Raw genomic sequence first — 15611 nt, forward strand, 5'->3', positions numbered from 1 at the left:
TTTGGCTGCCTCTCACTCTGGATGTGCTCTCTCTCAACTGCTCGTGCAAAGCTTACTCATTTTTTACTTTTATTAGACATTTTTGAAAAATAAATTTTGTCTTTAAGCATAAGTATGAAGACACTGATTATCAGTACTTGATAATTTATCAGCACTACATATTGTGCTATGTTTAGTGGCTTGAGACTAGAGGATAATTTTATCAAAGGAAAAGAATTAAGCTACATATGTGGGGTTTGGATAGATAGGAAATGAACAGAAACCCATGTGTTGGTATATAGTTAGTTTCCTAATACATATCTTTATCAAACTCTATGCCAGTTGTATCAATTTTGAGAGCAGTCCATAACTCCCAACTCCTTTTTTTAAAGGAAAAAGGTGGATAAATTTTTGAACAGTCACATTTTTGTAATTGTTTGTGTTTCATTGAATTAACTATTAACTTACTTTATCTCTATAGCCTTGACAAATGTCATGAATTTAGTATTTGCTCATGCGATCTGTCGTTTCCTGTTGTTAGGAAATAAAATAGACTTATTACTCAAAACACATCTTGATCTTCTGAAAGGACACGTCAAAAATTTAACATGAAACCATGAACATATCACATAAAACTATGCAGAAATCATGAGATCCTAATTTTATAAAGAAGAATAATTTTAGATGCACTTTCTTGTTTTTAAGCTTAATGCAATTAAATGTATTAAGCTTTATAATATAAACCACGATTCTTTCAGTTGTCCATGTCAATTTCTCATCTGCCAAATTTGACAACCCCAACTTAGCTATTTGCACCAATACTATGCTGCATAAATCAGCTTAAAAATAACAATGAGTAGACCCAAAAACTTAGTTTTAATTTTTGTAATTGCATTTATTTTTATGCCTGTGGTGATAATTCTTTTACTATTTAAGATTGTTAATTGTCTAAACTGAGATTGACATGTGGAAACTCATACCTCAACCACAGTACTATGTAAAGGGAAGAGAATTACAGACTCTTACTTGGCCCAGTATTTATATTCCACTATGGTTAATGTTTTTTAATCTTACTGAGCTGTGTTTGGAGTAGCCCATGGATGGATGGCATAATTGAAGCATTTCTGTCTAAATTTTATTTTGATATTGGCATTAGATTAGATTAGATTAGATTAGATTAGATTACTTACAGTGTGGAAACAGGCCCTTCGGCCCAACAAGTCCACACCGACCCGCCGAAGCGTAACCCACCCAGACCCATTCCCCTACATTTACCCCCTCATCTAACACTACGGGCAATTTAGCATGGCCAATTCACCTAACCTGCACATCTTTGGACTGTGGGAGGAAACCGGAGCACCCGGAGGAAACCCACGCAGACACGGGGAGAACGTGCAAACTCCACACAGTCAGTCGCCTGAGGCGGGAATTGAACCCGGGTCTCTGGCGCTGTGAGGCAACAGTGCTAACCACTGTGCCACCGTGCCGCATCTTAAAGAGATTTAGGGAGGGAGCTTACAGAGCTGAATGCACAGCTACCAACGTTGGAATGTTTAAAACCAAGGATCTTAAAGAAATCAAAATTGGAAACGTGCAGATATTTCGTGGGCTTCACACCTTTGCCATTTCACACCTTTGTGGCCACCACATTCTGAGGTGGGAGTCGTACCCAAAGCTTCTGGCCAGACACTGTACTTTGACACTACCGCAAGATCTGCTAGGATGAGAGTTATGAACTTACATTGTTGCTGAAGTGGGAACCAAGGTGGCAGCAAGCCCTGGTGACTGATATGTTTGGTATGAGCTAAGGCACTAAGGAGCAGTTTCATTCATGGAAATCTTATTTATGTCTAGTTTGATTCTTTGCAGCATTGATGAGTTAAACTGGAATCTTATTTCAGTGAATGAAGTTTGCAAGGTCACACCCTAACCCTGCAAATCTCCAAAACAGGAATGGGGAATCTGAGACCTGATTAATCTGGGTCTACTCATTGCTTTACATACAGAATGTTAACATTTTGCTGCTGCCTCAGCGGTACACTTAAAAGGAAGACCTCATATTGCATGCAGCTAACCTTAATCAAAAAGCAGCCTGGAACTCTGAAAAGAAAGGTACATTCTGTCTGGAGCCCTTTGCAATCTGAATTGGTGTTAAGATGTTTTGAAGATGACCAAGCATGTAAGAGGGCCAAGGAGGTTCAAAGCACTTACATTTGCACAAGCAGTGAAAAGAAATAATCTAGTATTTAACATACAAGTAAATCATGTTTACTTGATGGTGAGGGGTTTTGCATTTCATTTAATATCATCTTCAGATATGCAAGATTAAGATTGGCATTGATTGGACTGTGAAGTTGGAAAATGGCAGTAATGGCATCAAATTAGTGTTGCACATTAATTCATACCATATCTCACTAGGCTGCAGACTGTCCACAATTATTAGGGGCCTATATAAACTCCTTTACCAAGGTAGCATTCCAGGCATTTTGCTGAAGGAAGAGTCATTAACCTCCTTATGTCAATCTTGCATTAATTCTGAATTATTTGCATCATCTTTAATCAGGAAAGTTGAAACTTTTGTTACTTGACAGGGGTGGTGAAAATAATAAATATCTAAATATCACTAAATTAAGGTACTGTATAGTCTATTCTTAGAAAGATCAGTGTTCTGTTTTATGCATTTGATTTAAGTAGATCATTTTCACCATTTATTTATTATAACAAGCTTCATTACCACTAGATTATTAATAATTGAGTAAATTAAAATACTTTTGCTTTACAATGGTTCATGAGGCAGAGGCACAGTTTATTTGCCAAAATAATCTGCTCCTAGACAAGGGTGCAATGACTATTATTATTCTTATTTCAACTGCCTTACTGTTGTTTGCAATAACTTTGCACTTAGTTTGTTATTTGTATCTTTTATTCATCAGTGTGGCTTGATCTCAGGACACAGTCAACTGTGGAAAAGCTGATCAACAATGCACCAAATAAAGACAAAAATATTCTTCAGGTGAAAGATTTGTGATTGACCCCCATTTAGGTTTTATGCTGACTTGTTTTGTAGGTTTAATGATTAAAATTATCCTTGTTAATTCCGCACATTTTGCCCCTATTTACTTGCAAGATAAAGAACAATTTTGATACATGGATAGACTGTTCTCCATAAAATTTACACATGGGAATAAACTTTATATTTGTCTAGTCATAATTATTTAGATTTGTTAATAGTGATACAAGAAAAAGTGTTTTCACAACTGCATGGATGCATTGGGCAATCTAAATTAAGAAGTTGCTGTTTCGATGGGAATTTGTACCTATACAAAGAACAAAGAAAATTACAGCACAGGACCTGGCCCTTCAACCCTCCAAGCCTGTGCCAATCCAGATCCTCTATCTCAACCTGTCGCCTATTTTCTGAGGATTTGTATCCCTCTGCTCCCTACCCATTCATTTATCTGTCTAGATACATCTTAAATGAGACTTTCATGCCTACCTCTACCACCTTCACTGGCAATGCGTTCCAGGCACCCACTACCCTCTGCGTAAAGAACTTTCCATGCATATCTCCCCTAAACTTTTCCCCTCTCACTTTGAAGTCATGTCCCTAAATAATTGAGTCTTCCACTCTGGGGAAAAAAGCTTCTTGCTATCCATCCTGTCTAAACCTCTCATGAGTTTGTAGATCGCAGTCAGGTCCCTCCTTAACCTCCGTCTTTCTAATCAACTTCAACCTCTCTTCATAACTAGCGCCCTCCATACTAGGCAACATTGTGGTAACCTCCTCTTCATCCTTTTTGGTAATGTGGTGATCAGACCGTATGCAGTATTCCAAATATGGCTGAACCAAAGACCTATAAAACTGTAACATGACCTGCCAACACTCATATACAATACCCTGTCCGATGAAGGAAAGGATGCCATATGCCTTCTTGACCACTCTATTGAACTGCGTTGCCACCTTCAGGACCTGAACACCCAGACCTCTCTGTACATCAATTTTTCCAAGGTTTTTTCCATTTACCATATGTTCGCTCTTGAACTGGATCCTCCAATTTGCATCACCTCGCATTTGCCCGGATTGAACTCCATCTGCAACTTCTCTGCCTAACTGTCCAATTTATTTATATTCTGCTGCATCTCTGACAGTCCACTTCACTATCTGCTACTCCACCAATCTTAGTGTCGTCTGTAAACTTGCTAATCAGACTACCTTTACTTTCCTCCAGATCATTTATGTATATCACAAACAACAGTGGTCCTAACACAGATCCCTGTGGAACACCACTGGTCACTATTCTCCATTATGAGAAACTCCCTTCCACTACTACCCTTTATCTCCTGCCCAACCAGTTCTCTATCCATCTAGCTAGTTCACCCTGGACTTCATTGCAATTTCGCTTTCTCCATCAGCCTACCATGGGGAACCTTATTACATACCTTACTGAAGTCCATGTATATGACATCTACAGCCCTTGTCTCATCAATCAACTTTGTCACTTCCTCAAAGATTTCTATTAAGTTGGTAAGACATGACCTTCCCTGCACAAAACCATGCTGCCTATCACTGATAAGCCGATTTTCTTACAAATATAAATAGATCTTAGCCATCAGTATTTTCTCCAGCAGCTTCCCTGCCACTGTCGTGGCTCACCGGTCTATAATTACCTGGATTATCCCTGCTATCCTTCTTAAGCAAGGAGACAATATTCGCAATTCTCTAACCCTCTGGGACCTCATCTGTCATCAAGGATGCTGCAAAGATATCACCTGTCATCCATGGTTCCTTAATCTTGCCATTTCTATCCCTCATTTTCACAGGGACATGTCTGTCCTGCACTCTAATCAACCTCTCTTTAAAAACCTCCCATATATCAAAGGTGGATTTACTCTGAAACAGCTGCTCCCAATTCACATTTCCCTGCTCCTGCCAAATTTTGCTTTACTTGGCCTTCCCCCAATTTAGTACTCTTCCTTTAGGACCACTCTCATATTTGTCCATCAGCATTCTAAAACTTACAGAATTGTGATCACTATTCGCAAATTAATCTCTGAATGAAACTTGAAGCGCCTGGCCGGTTTATTGCCTATATGCACCACAACAACTGGCTGTTCACCCTCCCCCTTCAGTAAGTCCTGTAGCCGATCTGAGACATCCTTGACCTGTGCGCCCGGGAGGCAACATACCATTCGATAGTCTTGTTTTTGACCACAGAACGTCCTATCTACTCCCCTTACAATTGTATCCTCTTTGACTAAAGCCCTTCCACTCATTTTCCAGCCACAGTGCCTTGACCCTGGCTACTGCTGCCTTTCCCTGGTGAGCCATCACAGGTATACTTGTTTTGGAGAGAGATGGCCACAGGGGACACCTGCACTGCCTCCCTGCTCTTTCTCTGTCTTTTGGTCTCCCATTTCCTTTATCTTTCAGCAATCCTAATCAATGTAAAGTAGCCCCAAAATGTGGTTTAATCAGCTTTAAAATATATCTTGTTTTTGCTCCAAGTAAGACAATTGCAGATGTGATTTGTAGTTTGATTTATTCACAAACTTAGCAATGTACAAAACTTTGATCAACATTTTAAACTTTGAATGTCTAATGTTTTTGGCGAGCTTCTAGTTTTTATTTCTCTTATAGGAAAAAACTGGCCTACCAATTAGCACCTATTTCAGTGCTGTGAAATTACGTTGGCTTCTAGATAACGTGGAGAAAGTTAGGAAGGCTGTCGCAGATGGTCGGGCTATGTTTGGAACGGTTGATTCTTGGCTTATATGGGTAAAGCTACTGATACTTAAAATCCAGATGTTTCAGGAAGACAGTCTGATGAATTAATCAACTACCTTTTAATGCTTGTATAGTGGTTTGTTGCATAGGACATAAGTAACAATAGAAAAATGAACAATAAAGTAGAAAAAGGATAAAATTGTGGTTCAGATGATAGCTTTTATCTAACATTTGCATGCAGGCCTTAGATTTTGATTCTTGTTGCTTTGCAGTACCAACTTTGACTTAAAATGTGTAATAAGCTAAAGGAAGAGAAATGTCTTTCTGCAACTGATTCCACTCATGATGAATATGAATTCTTATAAGAATGAATTTGCCAGAAAATGATACTTTCTTTGCAAAATTGTTGAGAAATGTGCTTATTAATTATTACTTATTTATCATATCTTTTGCAGTGTTATGAAAATGTTTCTTTTCAAGCTTTTCTCTTACAAATGTAAAAATTAGAAGCATAAGTAATCCATGCAGCTCCTCACACCCGCTCCACTATTTAATAAAATCATGGGTGATCTGTTTGTTTTGAATTCCACATTCCCATCTACCCCTAATAATCTTTGATTCCGTTATCTTACAAAAATCTAATTATTTCCACCTTAAAACACTCAATCATTCTGCCTATGCAGCCTTTTGAGGCAGAAAATTCCAAAGTCACACAGCCATCTGAAAGAAAAGATTTTCATTTTCCCATATCCACCTTGTTAAGACCATTAGAAATTTCTAGACTTCAATCAACCCACCCTCACTCTTCTAAACTCCAGTCTGCACAGCCTTCCCTCATAAAATAATCCATTAATTCCAAATATCAATCTAGTAAACAAAAATTGTTTGACGAAAGGTTACTGGGCTTTAACAATCCATCTTCCGCAACTACACTGGCCCCACCCCCCATCTTTTCCTTCGCTACATTGATGACTGTATCGGCGCTACCTCGTGCTCCCACGAGGAGGTTGAACAGTTCATCCACTACACTAACACCTTCCACCCCAACCTCAAATTCACCTGGACAGTCTCGGACTCCTCCCTCCCCTTCCTAGACCTTTCTGTTTCTATCTCAGGCGACCGAATCAACACGGACATCTACTACAAACCAACCGACTCCCACAGCTACCTGGACTACACCTCCTCCCATCTTCGTCTCCGCCGCATCTGCTCCCAGGAGGACCAGTTCAAAATACGTACAACACAGATGGCCTCCTTCTTCAAGGACCGCAATTTCCCCCCCGACGTGGTCGACGGTGCCCTCCACCGCATCTCCTCCACTTCCCGCTCCTCCGCCCTTGAGCCCCGCCCCTCCAACCGCCACCAGGACAGAACCCCACTGGTCCTCACCTACCACCCCACCAATCTCCATGTACAGCGCATCATCCGCCGTCACTTCCGCCACCTCCAAACAGACCCCAGCACCAAGGATATATTTCCCTCCCCTCCCCTATCAGCTTTCCGTAGAGACCACTCCCTCCGCGACTCCCTTGTCAGATCCACACCCCCCACCGACCCAACCTCCACTCCCGGCACCTTCCCTGCAACCGCAGGAGGTGCAACACTTGCGCCCACACCTCCCCCCTCACTTCTCTCCAAGGCCCCAAAGGAAACTTCCATATCCGCCACAGATTCACCTGCACCTCCACCCACATCATCTACTGCATCCGCTGCAGCCGGTGTGGCCTCCTCTATATTGGGGAGACAGGCCGCCTACTTGCGGAGCGATTCAGAGAGCACCTCTGGGCCACCCGGACGAACCAACCCAACCAACCTGTAGCACAGCATTTCAACTCCCCCTCCCACTCCACCGAGGATATGCAGGTCATTGGACTCATCCACCGCCAAACCACAACAACCCGACGGTCAGAGGAGGAGTGTCTTATCTTCCGACTGGGAACCCTCCAACCGCAGGGGATGAACTTGGACTTCACCAGTTTCTTCATCCCCCCTCCACCCACCTTGTCTCAGCCGGATCCCTCCAGCCCGGCACCGCCTTCCTGACCTGCAGTCTTCTTCTTGACCTCTCCGCCTCCATCCTACTCCGACCTATCACCCTCACCTTGACCTCTTTCCACCTATCACATTTCCAACGCCCCTCCTCCAAGTCCCTTCTCCCTACCTTTTATCTTCTCCTGCTGAACACTCTCTGCTCATTCCTGAGGAAGGGCCTGTGCCCGAAACGTCGAATCTCCTGTTCCCTGGATGCTGCCTGACCTGCTGTGCTGTTCCAGCAATAAAGTTTCAACTTTCTCTCCACACATGTTGCCAGATCTGCTCAAGTTTCTCAGTAATTTCTGTTTTTGTTTCTGATTTCCAGCATCCACAGTTCTTTCAATCAAGGCAGTAAATCTCTTCTGAACAGCCTCCAACCTATTTATGTTCTTAAATAAGGAGACCAATACTGCACACAGTATTCAATATATGGTCTCATTATTGCCCTATATAACTGAAGCATAGTACAATTTTATATTCAAATCCTCTCATAATAAATGGATAGAATTCTATTAGCTTTCTTAATTATCTTTTCTACCTGCATACTCATACACTAGAATACCTAGACAGCTTTACACCTTGGAATTTTCCATTTAAGTAACATTCTACTTTTTATTCTTCTTGTCAAAATGACCAACTTCACATTATACTCCATCTGCTAATGTTTTCCCCAATCACTCAGTGTTACCTGAAAATATAGCTACGATGCCTTCACTTCATTTATTCAAGTTATTGATATAAACTGTTAAAAGCTGAGGCTTCAGCATAGACTCCTGAAGTATTCCACTTGTCACATCCTGCCGGTCGGAACAAACCTATTTACATGAATGCTGTTTTCTGCCAGCTAGCCAATCTTCTCTTCATGCTAAGTATTACTCCTGCCATCCTGAGCTCCTACTTTGTGCAATATTGTTTAAGCGACACCTTGTCAAATGTCTTTTGAAATCGAAGTACAGTTTGGCAATAGGCTTACCTTCCTCCTAGGTAGATTGGAAGTAATGTAACAGGAAATATAAAAATGGAATTGTGAGAGTTTTTATAAGTGTGTAGAAAATGAAAAGGTAAAGGTAAATGTGGATGCCTTAGAATCAGTGACTGGATAAAATATAATGTGATAAGTGAACTTGAGAGATATTGACCACTTAGTTTGTGTCGATTTCACAGTCAAAGACACAAAAAAAAACTTAAATTGTGGGGATCCATAGATCAAATTACATGAGGAGCTTAAAGTAGGTGTAAATACTAATAAAAAGAAAATACTGTCATCTTAGACAGTAGTCAAAAACTGCTGAGGTTAGAAGTTGATGGTCCCTGTACCAAAGTCCTCCACCCAAGGATTTTGAAAGATGTGGCTGCAGTGATAGCAGATTAGATTAAATTAGATTAGATTACTTACAGTGTGGAAACAGGCCCTTCAACCCAACAAGTCCACACCAACCCGCCGAAGCGCAACCCACCCATACCCCTACATTTACCCCTTCACCTCACACTACGGGCAATTTAGCATGGCCAATTCACCTGACTTGCACATCTTTGGACTGTGGGAGGAAACTGGAGCACCCGGAGAAACCCACGCAGATACTGGGAGAATGTGCAAACTCCACACAGTCAGTCACCTGAGGCAGGAATTGAACCCAGGTCTCTGGCGCTGTGAGGCAGCAGTGCTAACCACTGTGCCACCGTGCCGCCTACTGCTACCATGTATTAATGTCTTAGTTGATATTCCAGAATTGCCTAAATTTTAAAACAGTTCATGTGGGTTGAAAAGTAGCAAAATGAACCCCTCTATTCAGGAAAGGAGGAGCGGATAAAGAGGGAACCATAGATCTAACATTAGTAACAGTTTAAAAGGTTAGAATCACCTATTAATTGCCTTGCGGATCACAATGGAAATCTATCACATTGATTGCTGACTGAGACAATTGTCCTATGTGGTGGGGAGATTGACATATCTAACTCTCTAGGAATTAATTGAGAGTAGATATAGAGAAGCTGTTTTCCCTAGCTACAGAGTCAAGAACTAAGTGTCGCAATCATTTAGGGCTCAGATGAGGAAACTTTCTTCACTCAGAATGTCTTGAATCTTGAATTCTCTCCTGTAGAACTTTGCGGATGCTCAGTTACTTGATACATTCCAGATGAAATTTGACAGATATTCAAACATTAAGGGAATCATGGGCAGAAAAACAAAGTTGATTGAGAACTTGCTCATTGGAGCTCAGGCCATTTCTAATGTTCTTACCCCGTCTCTCTAGTGTTACTCCAGGCTGCTATGAGAATCCTTCATTGCACAATACAGTCTTGTCCTGAAAAAATGTTTAATATTTATAATGCAGTGCACCATGAATAAAACCAATAGAAGTGTTGGCCTGTTCAGACAAAAGTGCTAATGTCTGTTATAAATTGAGTAATGAACGCTCCATATCAATCCCTGCTCCAGTTACTCAAAACTGTAATCTTGAAGCCTGATCTGAAATAGTACAAAAAAAACCCCACAAAATATGTACATATTGGAACTTTTTTTAACAAGAAGGTATGAACAAATATTCCTACCAAAGTATTCACCACGAAAAGTTCTGTCACAAAAATATTGGTCTATTTATTGTGTCATTAGGCTTGTAATGTTATTTCATCTGTTTTGATAATATATGGTGCTGTCTATGGCTCTAGTGTTTGACAGGTGCACATGAGGGTGGTGTTCATTGTACAGATGTGACCAATGCTAGCAGAACTATGCTGTTCAACATCCATACCTTGAAGTGGGATCCTGAACTTTGTCAGTAAGTTATATATGATGAAATCTGACCAATCTTCTTATAAAGAAATTGATCAAAGTGATCAAAGTTAAGTTGGACAAACTTTAATGTTGAATTTTAATTATATGCCATTTATAGTGAGTTGAATTTAACAATTGAAATGAAGGTTTTAAGTATTGTTAAATGAGTACTTATAAACCACACTTCATATGTATAGGTTTCCATTTTCACATAACCAATAAATAGAAGTTTACGGCATGAAGAGGCTACTTAGCTGTGTCTCCTCACGCTGATACATGGAAATTGGATCTGTTATGGCCCCAGGATAGTGTTTCACAATACACATGAGGAGGTGCTCACTGCGGTCACAGCTGAAAATTCTAAATTGGTTGTTTGCATAATTCTTCACATACTCAGCTGTTTTGCCTACCAGAAAAATTAGTAATATTGTATATGAATCTCAATCATTTGCAAAACTGGAAGGTACATATTTTAGTGTAGGGCTCTGTTCTTTGCCACAGAATGAACATGCAAACACACTGCACTTTTTCTCAACTGAAATAAGTGACAGCTTTTCTCTAGTACAGTTTGCAGAGCAATATCTTCTTGAATCAGAGTCAACCTGCTTTGTTTAAAATTAAAGTTTACCTATTAGCTGTCAATCATTATCTAACTGGTGCATTCTCCATGATAATGCCTCTACTAATTAAAGTCCACTTCCCAATCAATCAGCTCTCTCCTGTCAGACAGAATGAGTGTTGTTTTCCCTTTACATTGTTTTTTTTTCCAAATTACCCTAATGTGTAAGACAAAACTTTTCAATAAAATGTGTATTTTTTTCAGCAGTAATGGTTGATTCCATAGGAATAATTTTTCATTTGATATCCTTTGTAGGTTGTGAAAGATGCATTCATTATTGCTACAACAGTGGATTTTTGAACAAAATGTTTAAAGAGGAAGTAGAGATAGCACAGAGCATCTGGATAATCTTTAAATATTAGAATTTGGAAATTTCTGTATTGTCCTTTGTTGGATGCAGCATTAAATAACAAAGATTAAATAGAGTCATAGAGATGCACAGCATGGAAACAGACCCTTCAGTCCAACCCGTCCATGCCGACCAGATATCCCAACCCGATCCAGTCCCACCTGCCAGCACCCGGCTCATATCCCTCCAAACCCTTCCTATTCATATACCTATTAAATGTTGCAATTGTACCAGTCTCCACCACATCCTCTGGCAGCTCATTCCATACACGTACCACCCTCTGTGTGAAAAAGTTGCCCCTTAGGTCTCTTTTATATCTTTCCACTCTCACCCTAAACCTATGCCCTCTAGTTCTGAACTCCCCGACCCCAGGGAAAAGGCTTTGCCTATTTATCCTATCCATGCCCCTCATAATTTTGTAAACCTCTATAACGTCACCCGTCAGCCTCCGACGCTCCAGGGAAAACAGCCCTAGCTTGTTCAGCCTCTCCCTGTAGCTCAGATCCTCCAATCCTGGCAACATCCTTGTAAATAATTAATTGGAGTGGTGATTCTTCTCGTATGTAATTAATTTGTGTGCTATTCTAGATTCTTTGACATTCCAATGAGTATTCTCCCAGAAGTGAGAAGTTCATCAGAAATTTACGGATTAATGGTGAGCCAATTCAAATTACTAAAAACCAAGGTCTAACTGGTAGTAATATAAGTTGTTGATTCATCGTGATAAATATGAGCTCCTCGTAACATTATTCACATGCTTTACTATATTTTATTATTACTGTAATCTTTACCCAAATTGTGGGGAAAACCTCATCAATAAATGGTATTCTCACATATTGCAACCAGACACACAGAGCAAACAGAATAATGCAACCTTGTGGAACAGGTTGACTGCTTATCTCTTTTACTTTCCTGTAAAGCCTGAGACTGGTGAATTAGAGCTGTCTTCCAGACGCATGGAATCTTTCTCACTCTAAACCTCACCCACATTCAATCGAATGAACTGTCCCATGTGAAAATTGCCCCATTATGTCCAAATCAGTGCAACATACGTTAGCAAGGATGTCAAAATTTGAAAAGGATGTAGAAACAATTTTCAAAAGAGTAGTAGGGATGAGGGACTTCTGTTACATGCATTGATTGGTGGATAGGCTTTTCCATTCAATGTCTGGGTCAAAATGTGGATCCTAACTCTATTACATATCAAGAATTGTCACTCAACACCAATTGGGTGATTAGTGTGCACAGGGCATATTTACTACCCATTTAAAGTAACTTGAGTTTTCTAGAAACCTCTGTAGTCTCTGAATTACCTTACAGCAAATATTTTAGCTCTACTCGCTTGTCTTATGAACTAAAAAGATAGGTTTCAAGCTGTCCTGTAGTTGTAAAGGAGTCTAAAAACACAAGTTCCGTGAGAACAACTGATGCAGACGAAATGTGTTGGGCATTATTGCTGATGCAATCTTCTATTTGCATCTAAATTTTCTTTATCTAAATTATACAGCATATATTGATCCTGCAAAGGAACACTGATTCTCATCATTTTGTATGATTTACACAACAAAGTTAATGGTGGAATGTATTAACAAAAATAGGACAAAACAGTTGAAGACAACTCAGCAAAACCAAGTAAAGTTTGAAGTAAAATGCACTTTAAATACACAGAAAACTACTCAAAGACTTGTAGCGGCCTGTTCAGAGACGTTATTACATACCTCTGGAGCAGGTGAGATTTGAACATTAGTTCATAAACTTTTAATTTACTCATTGTTAGAAATGCAAATGATCTTAACATTGTGACTAATGACAAGCAATAAAGTATATTGACTATGAATTCACCAAATGGAACTACATTAATAATATCTAAGGGTAAGATCAGCTACATTATTTCAAGATTATCATAGAGAAAAGGCCTGAAAAGAAAATTTGTTGATAGGTTTGCTATAGTATAAGGCATTCAAAAAATATTTAAGGAAAGCGAACCCTCAAGACTCTTAAGAACTGCCACAGAATGCAAGACGACAGGCCAAATGGTATAAAATGAGATTAGAATAGATGAAGTTTTGACAACCAGCAGTGACCTGATGGGCTGAAGGGTCTCTTTCTGGGATTAAAAACTCTGACTCAATATAGTTTTTAAATATTGTTACTGACTTTTTTAAATACATAAATTATTTAAAATTTGACCTACTATTGACATGTATTTCTTATATATTTCTTTTTTGTTTTTAATAGAGATGTGGGTCATTAGCTCAAGTACCAATTTCAGGTGTAAGTATATTTTGTTTCATTTTGAAATTCTGCCGACAGTTCTCCCTATGCAGTGTCTGTTACTGGAGTTATTTTACCTTTGTATCTTCTGAGTATTTTTTTTCTTACATTACTTTGTTACAGAAATGTATTACAGATAAACAATATGTTTTTACTCACAGGAATTACTCCAGAACTCTGGTTTATTGTCCCAGATATTGCAGGCGATATTATTTATGCCCAATCATTTTAAATAAAAGATTTATGTTTTTAGTGGACAATTTAGTACAATGTCAACCACAATAGACCCCTTTATCACAGTACAATTTAAATTTGCTGTATACAATGAAATGCATTTCACGTTAATACTCCTTACTAATATAACTTTATTCAGGGAAATGTTTGAAAACAATTATTACACTGATATTATACTGCCACTTATGGGTGGCATGGTATCTCATTGATTAGCCCTGCTGCCTCACAGTATGAAGGAACTGGGTTCGATTCTAACCTTGGAGCTAACTTGTCCATAGTGTCCAGAGATGTGCAAGCTGGATGGATTAGCCATGGGAAATGCAGGGTTACAGGGATAAGGTAGGGGGTTAGGTCTGGGTAGGATGCTTTTCGGAGGGTCGGTGTGGACTCGATGGGCCACATGGCCTGCTTCCACATTGTAAGGATTCTTTCATTCTGTGAAAAGTCTGTTTCTCTGTGTGAACATCAAGCTTTGAGCTGAATGATTTGTGCAGAATAACAATCTTTTAGCTTCTTCTTGGACAAAAATTGAAGAACCTCCCTATATATTAGATTTGCCTCTCTAGCTACTCCCACAGTTAAAACATTAGAAACAATGGATTCCTCACAAGTTTCATTATATTTTCACTATAACTAAATTGCTGCTCCTTTCCACAGGACTTATATTTCTAAACTCTATCACCATATAATGAAAGCCCAGCTTTTTACAAGAGAACTGCATTTCTTCCTTTTTTCAAACACCCTGTCCATGATCATTTGGCCATTTGGGACAATTACGGGTTCCATATCTTAACAATTTAGAGAGTGACTTAAGTGGTCAGTCCTGCAGATACAGTGCAATCAGCTAAGGATGGGAGACAATGGTGCAATGGGGGACACAGGTTACTGTGGGAAGGATTGTCATCAATAGTCACCAGCACCCTGGCTTCGATGGGGGGGCAGGTGACAGTACAGCACAGTGGTTGGCATGACTAACTAGTGCGTACAGCGTTCAGAAGGTAATGTTAGGAAGTGAATGCATTAATTAAAGAGTAGGGTGAAAACATGTGGAAGCTTATAACTGATGGAGATAACAGAAAGTACAAGGAAGAGAGGAACATAGAGGTTTGGAAAAGTCCCTTGGATTACCATGCTGAGGCTGTGATTCATTCTCCATTAAGCATGTTCTGTGACCCTTTCCATTCTCAGCTGATGTACAATGAAAATGAAAAATGGCTGCCACCACACTTCAAATGGGCAGAGTAAATGAATATTCTGTTTGAAAGCATCAGTTTTATTTATAAATGATATGAGGCCCTTCAAGGCAAATGTATTAGTCAAGTACTTACACAGCACTGGTTAAAGACATCTGAAATCATAGAATCCTACCTGCAAAATGCATGCAGTGACCAACTAAGTGGGGTACAATTCCTGGACACAAGAAATGTTGACCATATCGTTGGTCATTACAAAATGACCATAGTCATCTCTATGAAACAGGAATATCACAGGCAACCTTAAAATTGTCACTTGCAGGCCACACTTCACAATGGTCTCTTAGGCTCACAAAGGCATGGAGCTAATATCCTCTCACCTTGACCTGTAAGTATAAGCCAACATACTGTTGTATGCAATGTTGCCT

General features: G+C 39.6%; 1 protein-coding gene across 2 annotated transcripts in view; it reads left to right on the forward strand.

Moving 5' to 3' along the window:
- The window catches only part of LOC122555077 (glycerol kinase), a 109587-nt gene that overhangs the window by 51405 nt on the left and 42571 nt on the right, over positions 1-15611 (forward strand). For both annotated transcript variants that reach the window (XM_043700744.2, XM_043700743.2), the window contains exons 5-9: positions 2913-2992; positions 5618-5755; positions 10409-10518; positions 12071-12137; positions 13721-13756. In XM_043700744.2, the coding sequence (XP_043556679.1) occupies positions 2913-2992; positions 5618-5755; positions 10409-10518; positions 12071-12137; positions 13721-13756 (431 nt within the window). The remainder of the gene's footprint in view (positions 1-2912; positions 2993-5617; positions 5756-10408; positions 10519-12070; positions 12138-13720; positions 13757-15611) is intronic.

The sequence above is a fragment of the Chiloscyllium plagiosum genome, unplaced genomic scaffold (assembly GCF_037043375.1).
Source record: "Chiloscyllium plagiosum isolate Xiang-an unplaced genomic scaffold, Cpla_swu_hap1 HiC_scaffold_12, whole genome shotgun sequence".
Lineage (NCBI taxonomy): Eukaryota > Metazoa > Chordata > Chondrichthyes > Orectolobiformes > Hemiscylliidae > Chiloscyllium > Chiloscyllium plagiosum.